Raw genomic sequence first — 14092 nt, 5'->3', positions numbered from 1 at the left:
TGCTTGCCTTTGCCTCTTGGTCATGAACACATTGCTGAGAAGGTGCTGAAAGCTTTAAAGGAGGATCAAAGAATTAAAGAGGCGATGGACGAGTCGGGCTTTCCAACCTTAACGGTCCGTTTTATCTTCATGATGAAAATCCTCCTCAAGCGCAAGAAAAATTGTGTGCACGATAAGTCTGACTTTGAAGAAACAAGTGTCTCTTTTTACTTCCCAAGAAAGACAGAGGTTGGAAAGGCGAGGATTTAGAGGGCTAAGCCCCCCCACGTCCAGCCCAGGAAACTCCGAGGCCCTCTGCTCTTCCTCTGCAGTGACGGCACTAAATCACACTTGCTGCGCTGTAATGGACTTCACATGCCATGTCCCTTTCTTCTCCTCCTCTTCCTCCCACATCTGGTCCTCCTACGATCTGCTCTCCTCTGTCAGAGTGATGTAGGGTCACGAGAATGGGGAAACACCTTCCAAGGAGAAAACACACATGCACTTTCACAACACACACACTCACACAGAGCTCGTCGCTGAATGGTGAGAGAACGGCACACGAGACCAACTTGGATAGCAACATTCTCCAAACTGAAGGTAAGACATGCAAAAAATAATTTCGTTCTGGCGGGTTACTGAGTTATAACAGAAGTTTTTTTGGTGACGAGACTGTTAGTTGTTGTCACTTTCGAAGCAGAATTGTGTATTTTTTTGATGATTCATGCTGCTTGGTTTTAGATCCAGTTTGCATGTGTGGCTTCTGCCTTTTCTTTTTAACTATAGGTTACCAAGTATAGTAGCAGACCGTCACACCGATTTAAAAAGAGATGATCAATCCCTTCCGCCAACATTCCTGCCAGTATACAGCCTCTGAACCCTGACACAGACGGCACAGTAATTTAAGTGCAACATTTAGAAAGGAAGCTTCAGACTATATTTTAAGATTCTGACATCTGTGTTTTTAGGGGCGTGGCTGCATTTGATAAGCATTTGATTGAAAATGACATTTACAGCCTCAGATGAAAATGTCAGCCCGTTTATCTTTTTCTATGCGACCTCTGTTGCACAAACAGTGCTATCATTATTGTTGAGGATCGTTCTTTCCCAGAGCATAAAACCAGAGAACCAATAGTTGTAACCTGTGATCTCTCGCTGACGTCAGTGTTTGCTCACTGAAAGAGTAATCACATCTACAGAAGCTTTATTTTCTCCCAGCACTGCAAATTGTCAAGTGGACACTACGTCCTGATCCACAGACAGTCGTGCTCTTCTCTGGAGGGTTGTCGGCACAGACTTCTCTCGCAGAGCTCCTAACTTAGCCTCAACATTTCTAGCGAGGAGTCCGAGCGTAGGAGGGATTAAGGAAACTTCCCCGAGCAGCGAGGAAGGGACCGAAACTTTCGCCTTCGTGAGGAGCTGTGAAGCATTCTTTTAAAGACGTGTGATCGGTTGTTCCCCCAAAAAAACAAGAAGTTTCTTCGTGATAAGAATGTTCAGTGTAACCGATAGGCCTTCATAGATACGACCCCAGTAGCTTTAATTTACATTCACTTTACTTCATGGTGGTTTGGAGCCTCACAGATCTCACTTCTGTATTTGCAAATATGATATTATAAATAATGGTAACCCTTTCTTTTGTCACAAACTGAGTTTACACATTTAATGAAGGTGACAAAATATAGAAAACATTATTATTGCATCATATAAGGAAATGGTTCAGGTTTTATTTTTTTATTGTATCTTATATTAGCTATGCAAAAACAAGTGTGCAATCCTTTTGTTTGCAATCTGCAGACTAAGTAACATGTAATTCTAGTCAACAAATGTTTTGTTTTTTCCAAAGATGACCGTTACCCGAGCGAGTAACCACGTGGAGAAGAATGTTTGCGGCTGCTTTTATTCTTATTTTAGTTTCTGTAGTTCATCCCTCTTTGGCCAGATTTGTCTTGCACACCTGAATTATATGCAGACCTGAGAACAGACGGAATGTACATCTTCAACCAGCCGCGTGCGTCTTTTCAAACAGCTCACCTCATGATTCATTTCCCTCACCTGCCTCCACTGTTTAACTTAAGATTACCGTCGATCGCCGCCCGTCAGCCACGGTTCTGCTCTTTCTAAGCCCCTCTCACTTAGTATCTTAGCAAAATATCAAAATATGCCAGCGCAGGTTTAGACAGTGATAATAACTCATAATATCTGTCAGTGTTGAAGCCAGGGGCAGAGAGCGAGACGGTCCACACGAACCAAAGCCAACGGTCCATTAGTGCAGAATGCTGACAGTCGGCTGGGAAATGTCAGAACATTGTGATGGTGGAGACGACCAGGGGCGGCTTACCCAGAGCGAGAAGCTCGTGTGTGTGTGTGTGTGTGTGTGTGTGTGTGTGTGTGTGTGTGTGTGTGTGTGTGTGTGTGTGTGTGTGTGTGTGTGTGTGTGTGTGTGTGTGTGTGTGTGTGTGTGTGTGTGTGTGTGTGTGTGTGTGTGTGTGTGTGTGTGTGTGTGTGTGTCAAAAGTAAACACAGTTCAAAGAAAGCATTAGAAGCCAAATGAAGATAAGCGATAAACATGTTTTCGATTAATGTCGAGATGTATGTTTGGAGTTTTGGCAGAGTGTAATCATTTGTGAGAACGATGGCGGGTGGCCTGGAGTGTGTCGGTCCCGCCCTGATTATTATGACACAGTCTCTACAGTGGGAACACTTATTCAATGCTCAAACTAAGAGGAACGGGTAAATGTGCCAACTTTGTAGCGGTTCTGTTCACCTACGCTGTAACCTACATTTACACTTTTACATGCATGCGTTTGTTTCTGCAGTTTGTTGTGCTTAAGTCTTCCAAGTGGCATGAAGGAGAAGGAAATGGACCCACAATCCTTCACTCCTGAACGTTGACGACAGGAGAACCAGAGAGAAAGCCGAGCAGAGATACAGAAGAAAGAGGAGATTTCTCTGTCGCCTGATTTGTGGAGCTAAGGTACTGTTTCATAAAACATTCTGTATCATAAAAGTGAGTTTAAAAGAGTGCACGGAGAATAGTTTCTTTCAACATTGCTGCATCATATCCATTAAATGTTTAATCAACTAAGAGGAACTCCACTGATCTTACACACAAGTCTGTTTACAGGTCTTGAGGGAGTGAAAGAGGTGTATGAAACCGTTTTGTGTCTCCAGAGGAACCTGTGTGAAGTCTGGTAAATTGCCTCAAATGATGTCACTTGAGGCAGTTGGGGTTGAAGACTAGAAGTGGTGTAGAGTCAGAAAGAAGTGAGCTGACCAGACCTGCTGTGCTGCCCCTGACTTCTCCATTATCAGCTACTGGCATAACAAACTGAATCTGACCATATTCATGGTGCATTATGGGAGACAGTTTTTGAACACAAAGACGATATCTCTTCTTCTCCTGCATTGATTTTAAACTGTCCGCTGTGAGTCTGACGGTGTTACAGCAGTGCAATAATAAATCAGTTCATTTTCAAGTGCCAAGTCAGATATATCCGAGCTTTCAGAGAGTTTCCAATTGCAATTACATCTTGGACATTGACATGAACGCATCACAGTGAAAGACGATATCAAACTGCACTATGGGAAATGCAGTTTCCCCAGTGTGGGCTTGAACATTGAGAAAGGGCTCAAGAGACTTTCTTTTGTGAGCTCATAGCTTGTAATGGAGGAGTACAAAAACAGGTTTCTGGAGCACTCCTTCAACACCACTGGACATCACTGTTAAACCAACAGTGACTACTGTAAGATGTGCAGAAGTCTACTTTACGCTTCGTCGGCTCTTAACTTCTGACTTTTCCTGTCCGTGACCGTCTCTTTGGTTTGACGCACAGATGTATAAATAAAGGTGGTTAATGTGTGTCGGCCTTCCACGAACACTTGTGTCGCTTGCTTATTTCCGTGCTCACACATGCAGCACCTCTCAAAAGGAACTTCCTGTTTATAGCCAGCTGTGCCCCGGTGTATCCTGACTGAGAGCCTGGCCTCGGAGCTCTGACCCTGTAACCCTGGAGGGGCAGGGGGGTCGACGGGGAGAAAATGCGGTGTACCACCCTCTTGGCCCTGCTGATTGGGGTCATGCTGTACCTGGTGATGGGAGCGCTTGTTTTTGGAACCCTGGAGCTCCCCAAGGAGAATTTGGCATACAAAGACCTTCTCGCTACCAAGAACACTTTCCTTTATAATAACTCCTGTGTCACCGAGCTGGACTTCTACAAGCTTGTGAAGGTATCAATGGACACACTAAGCACGCTCTCATCACTTACTCGCTCTAACTGTAAATACTTTATAAAAGCTTTAAGACTTGTTTTAACCACAGAGATAAAGGTTTTCTTTTCTGTTTCTGCTCTTTCTGATTAAACTTGAGACACAAGTGAACGTTAAACCAGGTTTATTTCAGTAAGTCAGGTTTATTTCAGAAGACTCTGGGCTGCACTTGCCAATCTCAAATCGTTTTCAATCTTTGCACAATATTCAATTCAAAATATGAGTTCGCACAAAATTCCATCTACTACCATCCTTTTGCATTGATGCATTGGATTGTTTGAGATAATTGTACATGAATAAAGGATATACTTGTGCTGTAAGTTAAGTGGGGCGAGTAAATGACATACCTCACCTGCAGAGAGTGGTGTCTGCGGTGGAGTCGGGACTCGATGTGAACAACCTTTCTGCCAACTTCACCTCCCGCTGGGACCTGGCGTCAGCCTTCTTCTTCTGTGGTACCATCATTACCACCATAGGTACAGTACATACTATGACACTCGTTTCTCACATTCTGTTCCATGACTTTCTTCAACCTACTATACTGTGACTTTTTGTAGCATTCTATATCATACATACAAAACTTCTTTATGACATACTATACTATGACTTTTGAAACTTTTACAATCATATTGTACTCACAATACTGACGTTTTTATTTCTTTTTTAACATACTATACTACAATTTAGTTGTGACTTTTTTGACATACTATGATTTCTTTCAACGTAGTCTGCCTTGACTTTTTTATTACTTGATATTTTTCATGACATTTACAATTAATTAAAAAAAATATATACGACATTTTCATGACATATTTTAAAATTAGTTTTTATGAAAGTATTCTATGACTTTTCTATAGTTTTCTTCATGAAATACTAAAGCGTGACTTTTTACATTTACATTTTTTTTGACATACTATGACATTTAACTGTACATATTTATTTTCTGTTTTTCATTCCTCTTTGATACTAGCCGTCTAAAGTCCATGTGCAATGAACTCTACCTCATGTTAGTCCAAAAGACATCTCAGAATTGGGTCTCAGGTCTGTTGTAAATGGAAGTTGGTGATAGAAAAGGAGTCTTCATAGTCTTGCATATTAATTTTAATTGATGGTCTTTGTGTTTTTTTTTCAACTTTCTAACAGGTTTTGGCAACTTATCTCCTCTGACGTGGTACGGCCAGTTGTTCTGTGTGTGCTACGCCCTGGTGGGGATCCCCATGTTTGGCATACTGCTGGCTGGAGTGGGTGACCACATGGGCACAGTGCTGCGGAGAGCTGTGGCAAAGATTGAGACCCTCTTCCTGGTGAGAATGGTCTGTCCAGGAACCAAACCTGTTCGATTTACACCTTGTGTGAATCACAGCTTCAAACAATAATCAATAATCTCTGATCGTCTGGTTAAGAACCAGGCTAGAACCCACGACCTGGATGTGAACCACTGCTACTGCTGGTGTTGATTCATATTCCTGTTGTCATGGAAGAAGGGATTTTCAATTTGTCCGATTGTTTTAAAGGAAGGAACAATATATAAATGCTAAATAAAGCAGCTAAAAATCGCTGCTGCCTCCTCAAAAGGCACAAAAAAACGAAATTGTAAATTGTCTCTGCAAGTGATAATTTGGTTATTTGCATGCTGTCAGCACTGGCAAATTTCAGCTTCTCTGCAATTACACATACTGTAGCTGCAGCCCTGAGCAGGTACACGGGAGCCTTGCTCAAGGGCACCATGTCAGTGGTAGCTGAGAAAGAGGACACGTTTCCCTTGAAAATAAATGGCAAAGAAAGAAACCCGCTGTCACAAACACTCAGTTGTCATACTTACATTAAAAATAGGTGAATGGGACTGAGGAAATCATTCAGCATTAATTGACTCTTATCTGAAATGATTGTCACACCAATGAGCACTGTTCATGGAAGAAGAAGTTTGCATTTGACCTGAGACAGTAAAACCAGTGAAAATAAAACTTCTAAGTCGATGACTAGATCAACTTTTCTTTCTTCGGTCGATCAGACATTCATTCTCATTCATTCTGCCTCTGTATTCGCCGCTATCCTCTCTCTCAGAAGCGTAAAGTCAGGCCGACCACGGTGCGTGTGATCTCAGCGGTTCTCTCCATCCTGATTGGTTGTCTGATCTTCCTCGCCGTGCCAACAGTTGTGTTTCAGAAAGTGGAGGATTGGACATTTCTGGAGTCGCTCTACTTTGTGGTCATCACTCTCACCACTGTTGGCTTTGGAGACTACGTACCAGGTACACACACACACACACACACACCAAGTTACACGCAACCTCATGACTTACGTCAAGCAGTGCAGTGCAAACTTATTTAATTTTTCTGACTTTTCTTGTATAATTGATACTTATTTATTTAAATTGCTACATTTATTTGCTATCTTTAGTTGCAGCAGTCTGAAGTCAAAGTCGGGGTCCGTTTATCATACCACACATGTAGACAAACAGCTGAAACCAGTGATTTGATCTGCTTAAAGATATTCAGAAACATTTGTGACAATTGATTATCACAAATGCTTTCAAGCTAAAATACATTCAAGATCTGCTTCCAGCTTCTCAGATGTGAATAACTGCTACTTTATTGGTCCTATACCTATGAATTAAATATCTCTCGGGCTTTTCTTGGTCAGACAAAACAAACTTTGGGCTCTGGGAAATCATGATGGTTCATTTTATAGACTAAATGATTCATGGAAAAATAATCAGCAGATTAATTGATAATGAAAATATTCTTTAGTTTCAACTCAACACCCAAAAATGGAAGAGCGTGTACAAAAGCTGTGTGCAATAATACGAGCATGACTTAAGGTGTCATGTTTAAAGGTTGAAACACTGGTCTGGCGGATAGAGTAATTGCCCTTCGCCCAGGTCACCCATGTTCATGAAGCGTCTCCCTCTCTGCTCCAGGTCTGCTCTGTATCAGACTCTGACTTGTGATTATTGTGACGGGGCAACAGAGAGGAGACTCCTGCATCTCTGGGGGCCATGGCATCGCACTAAAAGTCCACTTTCTCTGTGTCCAGGTGGTCGTGACGACGGCTGGTTCTTCAAGCCTCTGGTGTGGCTGTGGATAGTGTTTGGTCTCGCCTACTTTGCCTCCATCCTCACCATGATAGGCAACTGGCTGAAGGTGCTGTCTAAGAGGACCCGCGCTGAGGTGAGAGATGTATGATACTAGAGAGCCAGTAATGTGCACCAAAAGAAGAGGAGCAGCACTTAATCCTGGTTAGAGGTTCATCTTTTTCCCCATCTCCCGCTCTGTCTCTCAGATGGAGGAGTTGAGGGCCCATGCTACAGACTGGACTCAGAATATTCAGAACATGTCCATGGACTTCCGCATCCCAAACCCCCTGGAGTTCAACGACCCTTTCCTCTTGCAGCGCCGGCGCTGGAAACGCAGTGAGCGTCGCCGCATCCGACGGGGAGCCCAGGGCACTCTGGGATACTTGGCTCGAGGAGGATCTGAGAATGGACACCTGCCGAACCGCTGGGCCGGCCTGTCCAGCTCCATGAGCCGGCTGGAGGCCCATTCGTCTCTTGAGAGGGCGTTTGTGGCCAAGTCCAGGCAAAGGGTCGGTGCCGCTGGAGGTGGAACGGTCCCGAGGGCGGTGCCTGCGTTGAGAGTTGACCCCGCTGTGGGTCTGCAGGTGGAGGGCAGGCCGTTCCTTCCCCTGCTGGCCCGCTCGTTCTCCCTCCCTGTGGCCCACTCCACCTTAGAGCTGGACTCAGCAGGTGCAGCCATGCAAGGAGGATCCCTCTCTGGGTCCGAGTCTCCTTTTGACTCCAGATCAGACGTTTCCTCAGTCTCCTCGTCCCTCTTGGCGCTCCCCAAGTTCCAGCCCTACTGTACAGTCAGCAACATGGAGGAGGGAGGAGCGAGAGCCGCATACATGAACGCAGCACAAGAGAAAGACAATCTGATTCCAGCAGAGAAATGTGTATCTGAAGCCAAAACTAACCACAGACGCACTCCTGCTCCTGGTTTGCACCCTCGCTTCTCCCCTCTTCCTCCTTCTCGCCACACAATCCTGCTTCCCTCCCATCCCCTCCAGGCTGCCTCCTCACCCAGCTGCCAGCTGCTGGATTTCTTCGGAGAGAATCTGGCGTACATCGACGAGTCCTCGGACACGCTGAGCGACCGCGCCCAGCCAGGAGGAAGCGAGGAGAGGAGGAGACGGCCACGAAAGCCGAAGAGGAGGAGCATGAGGAGGCAGCTGTCGCACAAGTGGAGCCCCTTGCAGGTGAGGAGGCCCAGCAGTGATATGCGGCCGCCTTCCAATCCCCCCACACCGCCTCCAGAATCCCCTCTTTCAGACTTGCCTCGATCAGAGAACCGGACGGGTTCAGGTCCGTCACTCTGACAGCCAACACACTCGCAACATGGTGCCGAAGTCGAGGTGTGACAGAACACATTAGTCCTAAAGATGTGGGTTCAGCTCGATGACGTGACACTTTGACCACTTTAGAATAGACAGTGTGTACAACATGCAATTCTAACCATCGTAAATAAAGCTGATGTTTCAGGAGATTGTTTTGTATTGAAGGCTATAGCCTCACAAAGTCAGCCCACAAGTTTCACTTTATCTGAGGAGGTTAAAACTCCGACAACACTTGGAGACTTTGAAGTTGTGCCAGAAACCTCTTTCTACTTGTGCTCTGACAAAGCTCTATGGAAATCTGTTCGGGACACGGAATCCTCAATGGGGGCTGTACAATAGATGACTGATTGGCAACAGACATGAGGATGAGAAGACATGAACCAATCATACTCCAGACTGAATGACTGAAACTTGCTTCAGAGAACAGAAAACAAGACTCTCCAGCCATGCAAGCGACGTCGGGTGACTTTACCGAGACAATTTCCATCACCTGATTATAACCGTGACTTATTTGTGCCAACAACTGAGCTCAATTTTGCGGCGTACTCTTGATATCTTTTATCAATCGAGCAAGTCCCAGTGAGCTCCGATGAACGTCCACGCGCTCGCCTAACGGGCGTGGCGGCGAATGCCAGAAATATGTCGCACAAGTGCGGCTGTTTCAATTCATTCTAGGGGACATAGATGTGTGACCCAAATGTTATGGCAATGCAATCAACAGCTGTGGAGATTAACCATCATGAAATGCCTGTTTCATGGTAATCCATCCAGTAGTTGTTGAGACGTCTTAATCTGGACTAAAATGGTGGATTGAACGACTTTGCCAGGTTGTACCTACATTCTCCAAAATACATGTAAAGGGAGCGATAAAGAGGCCTTTCAAACCAGGGAATCAGCACCCTTTCCAAATCGACCACGCCTTGTGTGTAAACCGTTGGCCACAAGTTTCAGAGGTTATAAGAGGTCACGAGTCACATCATCACACACATTTATCTACTTTGTGATCTGTCTGTCTTTCCGCTTCTGAGCTCAATCGATTCTCGGCAGATATATTCACAATTAATTCTCGGATTTATGTTGTCTTTGTGAGACGAACTCCCGGCTACTTGACTAATAGCTTCAAATTCAGAGCGTTTTTTTTTACCTTTTTATGAAATACAACATTAAAAGGGACGAGAGCACAGGTGTTTTTAACACAGTTAATGCATTTTTTTCATTCAATCATCTACAAATAAAATTCATCACAAGACACAACGCGTCCTGGGTGGCTTACCACCTCGGCTAAAAACATTCCCGGGGAAAAACCCTGCAGAGGGTGGAGAACCTAAAACCATTACATCAGCACATTATCATCAAAGCAAAGCAACAGACCAGGGTCACTGTGTGACGCTGTCACACGAGGCTACCAGTTGTTTGAGAGTGAAGCAGGTAACTAACAACCGCTGGTTCATGAAACTGCTCCTGAAGGCTTTAAGTGCTGCGTATTACTCTCGTGCTGTGTACGCCATGATAAGCATCTTTGTGTGCTCGCGTTGGATATAAGTGTTCCGGGCTATTAAAGCAACACTCAGGTTATTTTTAAGGTTTGTGATGTTTATTAAGTTTAATATCAAGAGTCCATACATCACTCATGGTTCTGCTTGTGACCACTTCTCCTCTTGGTTGATACAGTTTGTGTTATTTTTAAAGACTAAAGCCCTCTGCCACATAAATAGCTGTGTCTACGTTTTGAGCTTGTTTGTACACCTTTTCAGTCCGATACCGTCTGTCCTCAGTTGAACCCTGTTCGCCTCAGAATGTCTTAAAGTGACACATTAAAGTGATGATTACCAGACTTCTCTCCACACACACTTCTATTTGACATGAACCTTAACAGGGCTAGCCTGTTCACATGTCTTTGTGATTTTTTTTTTTTTATATTATTGTGTCGACTTTCGGTAACATTTCAAGAAAGACACTAATGTGCCAACAAAGGCAGTGAAGGAGAAGACAAGCGAGTCAAAATGGTTGTAAAGAATACAGGAAATGAATGCATTCAACGTGACGCACAAAATGATACACACAATACGTTTTGGTGAGTAAAAAAACTCCACAGGGCACCTTTAAATGTACAAAGCCTGTCGTGATGTTGACCAAACCTGTTTACTTTCATACGACTCACAAATTCTAAGTTGTTTTTGAGTGAGTTCATCCTTCACACTTCTTCCAACCGTGCATTTCATTTTCCAGCTACAAATACAGCCTGTAAAATAAAAATATATAAACATATAAACTCTAAAGATGTTTGGGTTTCCCCTGGGGTTCTCTCTGAAACCTTTAATTACCAGTGGCATGGTCAAATTTCATTTTGATGTATTGTAAAATTTCATTCTAGTGTAAAAAAGGAAAGAATTGCTTCTGTACTAACTGCAAAAAACATGATAAAAACTGTTAGTATATAGTACTCAATGTATACAATAAATATACAGTGTGAAATTGGGACACTGGCGAGCAGGAGATTTAAAATGACCCGACACCTGAACCCTGAAAGTCCGGAGTGAACTCGGCTCTTGATGGATGACATAAACATTCAGTTCCTGCTCACTCAGAACCAGGAACGACAAGAGGCCAGCGTGGCATTCTGCCCTCGACCGCGGCCAAAATAAGTAACTGACTGAATCCACACTCGCATTCAGGCACCCACATATTTTGTCATTTGTTGACAGAAGGCTGGAAGGAGAAAGATATTCACATGGCAGCATGTTGATGTGCCGATCACGACGCATTAATATGAGTCTGACTTCTGACCCACAAAGGATGTTATTTATCTCTCGTTGTCTTTTAATTCTTCTTTATACACAATAAAAGGGAGGTGGATATTTGAATTGCTGCTCACTGTTATTAAGACAGTTCAGTTTCAGACTAAATACCTAAAATTCATGAATTATAGTTCAGACACTGTAAAGTGTAACATCAAGTATAGAAAGTAAAAAAGTCATCGTATGTCAAAGATTCATTGTATATCGTGTGATAAGTTATAATACGTGATAAAAAGTCATAGAATAGTATGTAATGAAAGGTAGTCAGACAGTATATCATAAACGTTATAGTACAGTAAGTGACAAAAACAATCACAGGTAAGTACGTAATAAAAAGTCACAGTATAGCACACAATAAAAAAGCCTTTACATTGTTTGTTCTTCATCGTATTGAGCTGGCCGCACTGCTGAGCTGACCATGGAGGTCAGATGCTTTGTTGTAGTTGGACCTCAAGTAGAACTCTCTGACTGCTCGGATAACATGGCTTCAATGACGCTGCGGCCAAAGATCGGTATCTCCTGTTTACTCCTGTGTCTCATTATCGCTGTGCTGCTTGTAAAACCTTTTTATTTTTGCGTTTATGGTGTCATGCTGCCCCGGGAGCTGTATTTTAATTCAACTGCCAGAAATACACAGGAACGATTTCAATCGAGTTGTGTGACGAATAAAGTCTCGTCCAGACCTGTAATGTGAGCTATGTTTGACACGGACCACAAGGTGCATGTGAGAAAGAGAGAATTGCTTTCCGTCATCCTCAAGAACATTTTACAACCGTTATCAAGGGCTCTCTCACATGTGTTGGTCAGTATGGGAAGAACCAGAGCCATGAACCATGACAGATTTGGCTAAATGGAGGTTATACAGGCCGGATGTTTGGATGCATGGGTGTGCTTTTGATGCCTACAGGGTCTGTATGCACACTCCCTATCAAGGTGAAAGGCTCTGCCATGGTTTATGTTGTGTGAGTGAGTGAGCGGGGGTCGATAGACTTTCCTCTCAAGGACAGTGGGACTCAGTGTGAGGCAGAGCAAGGCGCTCTACCGTGGGATAAGTACAGGTTGGATATAGCAAGGGGTAGTTAAGTGGAAAAGACTAACAGATGCTGGGGCTAGTTTACTCTGGTGGGAGGGAGCCTCACCACAGCTCGAGCCCTAACACACACACACACACACACACACACACACACAGTGAGGCTGCATTCTCACTGTGGCTTAGAATAAACTATTTTACTTCAATGGCTGGAGAACAGTTTGTATTTAAACAGCTGAAGTCACTCAGACAATCTTCTCAGTAAAGATGGACGTATCGCCCGTCAATTTAAAAACATTGAAGCCTCATAGGGCTGAGCGATACGGCCAAAATCTTCTATTCTGATAGAGGTCATTTCATATCTCGATAACTATATATATATATATATAGAACAATATCAATAAATGTTCTATATAATACATAACCACATGGTAAAGCCTATTTTTGTATACTACTGTGTGAATTAAATACATGAAATGAATATTAGTGTTTTCTAATCTTCTGGTCCGTGACAGACTTTCTTACGAGCTCTGCGTGTTGTTTCCTCTCCCTGATAGTAAACCAGCTGTTTGCTTCAGCTTCGCTCCCACATGCAAAGTTCAGAACATAAAGCGTCGTCCAACTGACGTAAATATTGCCCTCGTGCAGTTTGGCCGCTGGTTTTTGATGTCGCGATAGAAACGACATACGAAGATCTGTTCTTCTTTGTTTTGGTTTTATTGAGTCAGGTTTTTCTAAATATAATATCTAGATTTCACCATCAACTGTTTCGATTGGTATTTTTAATGTCAATGGTGGCTGAGACCACCATAAAGTGCATTAAACAGGATTTCTCACAAATGTAAACATGTGGTCCAGACGAAAACCTTTATGATTGTGAGATTATCTGGAGGAGTCCTGTGTTTCTTATTCTTAAAACCAACTTCAGAAACCAGCAGCTCTTTTATCTTTGCAACTCTCTATACAACGTTGTTAAAAGAGTTGCCATCCAATTATAAACAAGATACTGTATAACTTCAGTGAATGCATTAAACAACAGGCTCTGTTAACATCAAGTTCTTCCTTCCTATTCAACCTCATTTCAAAAAGTAAAAAAGATAAAATCGCAGAGGGGTTCAAAGTCACAAACACATAGAAGCCAGGGAATCATTTCTGTGCCATCACACATGATCTCACCACACGCACACACACGCACACACACGCACACACACGCACACAAAAACCACTGGCATACCAGAGAGTCTATATTTAAAATATGCCCTCGGGATGTTTTTTTTTATTTTCAGCATTTAGACATTCTATCAAAAGTGGTCACTGTGAATATTTGGGTGCAGAGAGTGTGTGTGTGTGTGTGTGTGTGTGTGTGTGTGTGTGTGTGTGTGTGTGTGTGTGTGTGTGTGTGTGTGTGTGTGTGTGTGTGTGTGTGTGTGTGTGTGTGTGTGTGTGTGTGTGTGTGTGTGTGTGTGTGTGTGTGTGTGTGTGTGTGTGTGTGTGAGAGAGAGAGAGAGAGAGAGACTGGTGGTAAAAAATATGTATGACAAAATATAATCACAGCATAGGAATAGCAAAGTGTCAACAGCTTTTTTACAGTAAGATAATAAATGCACATTCAGAAAACGACAAT

The 14092-nt window shown here is 43.3% G+C and overlaps 1 protein-coding gene across 1 annotated transcript; it reads left to right on the top strand.

Moving 5' to 3' along the window:
• Positions 1 to 524: 524 nt before the first annotated feature.
• On the top strand, positions 525 to 8622 carry kcnk4a (potassium channel, subfamily K, member 4a; the record flags this gene model as incomplete). The annotated part of the gene is made up of 8 exons (XM_079269201.1): positions 525 to 579; positions 2799 to 2956; positions 3929 to 4209; positions 4607 to 4724; positions 5392 to 5552; positions 6313 to 6499; positions 7285 to 7418; positions 7531 to 8622. Exons 3-8 carry the CDS (start codon positions 4021 to 4023, stop codon positions 8620 to 8622), a joined length of 1881 nt encoding a protein of 626 aa, XP_079125327.1. The 5' UTR covers positions 525 to 579; positions 2799 to 2956; positions 3929 to 4020.
• Positions 8623 to 14092: the final 5470 nt, after the last annotated feature.

The sequence above is a fragment of the Melanostigma gelatinosum genome (assembly GCF_949748355.1).
Source record: "Melanostigma gelatinosum genome assembly, chromosome: 5".
Taxonomy (NCBI): Eukaryota; Metazoa; Chordata; class Actinopteri; order Perciformes; family Zoarcidae; genus Melanostigma; species Melanostigma gelatinosum.
Note: the sequence above shows the minus strand (reverse complement) of the source record. Positions and strands in the feature narration are given on the sequence as shown.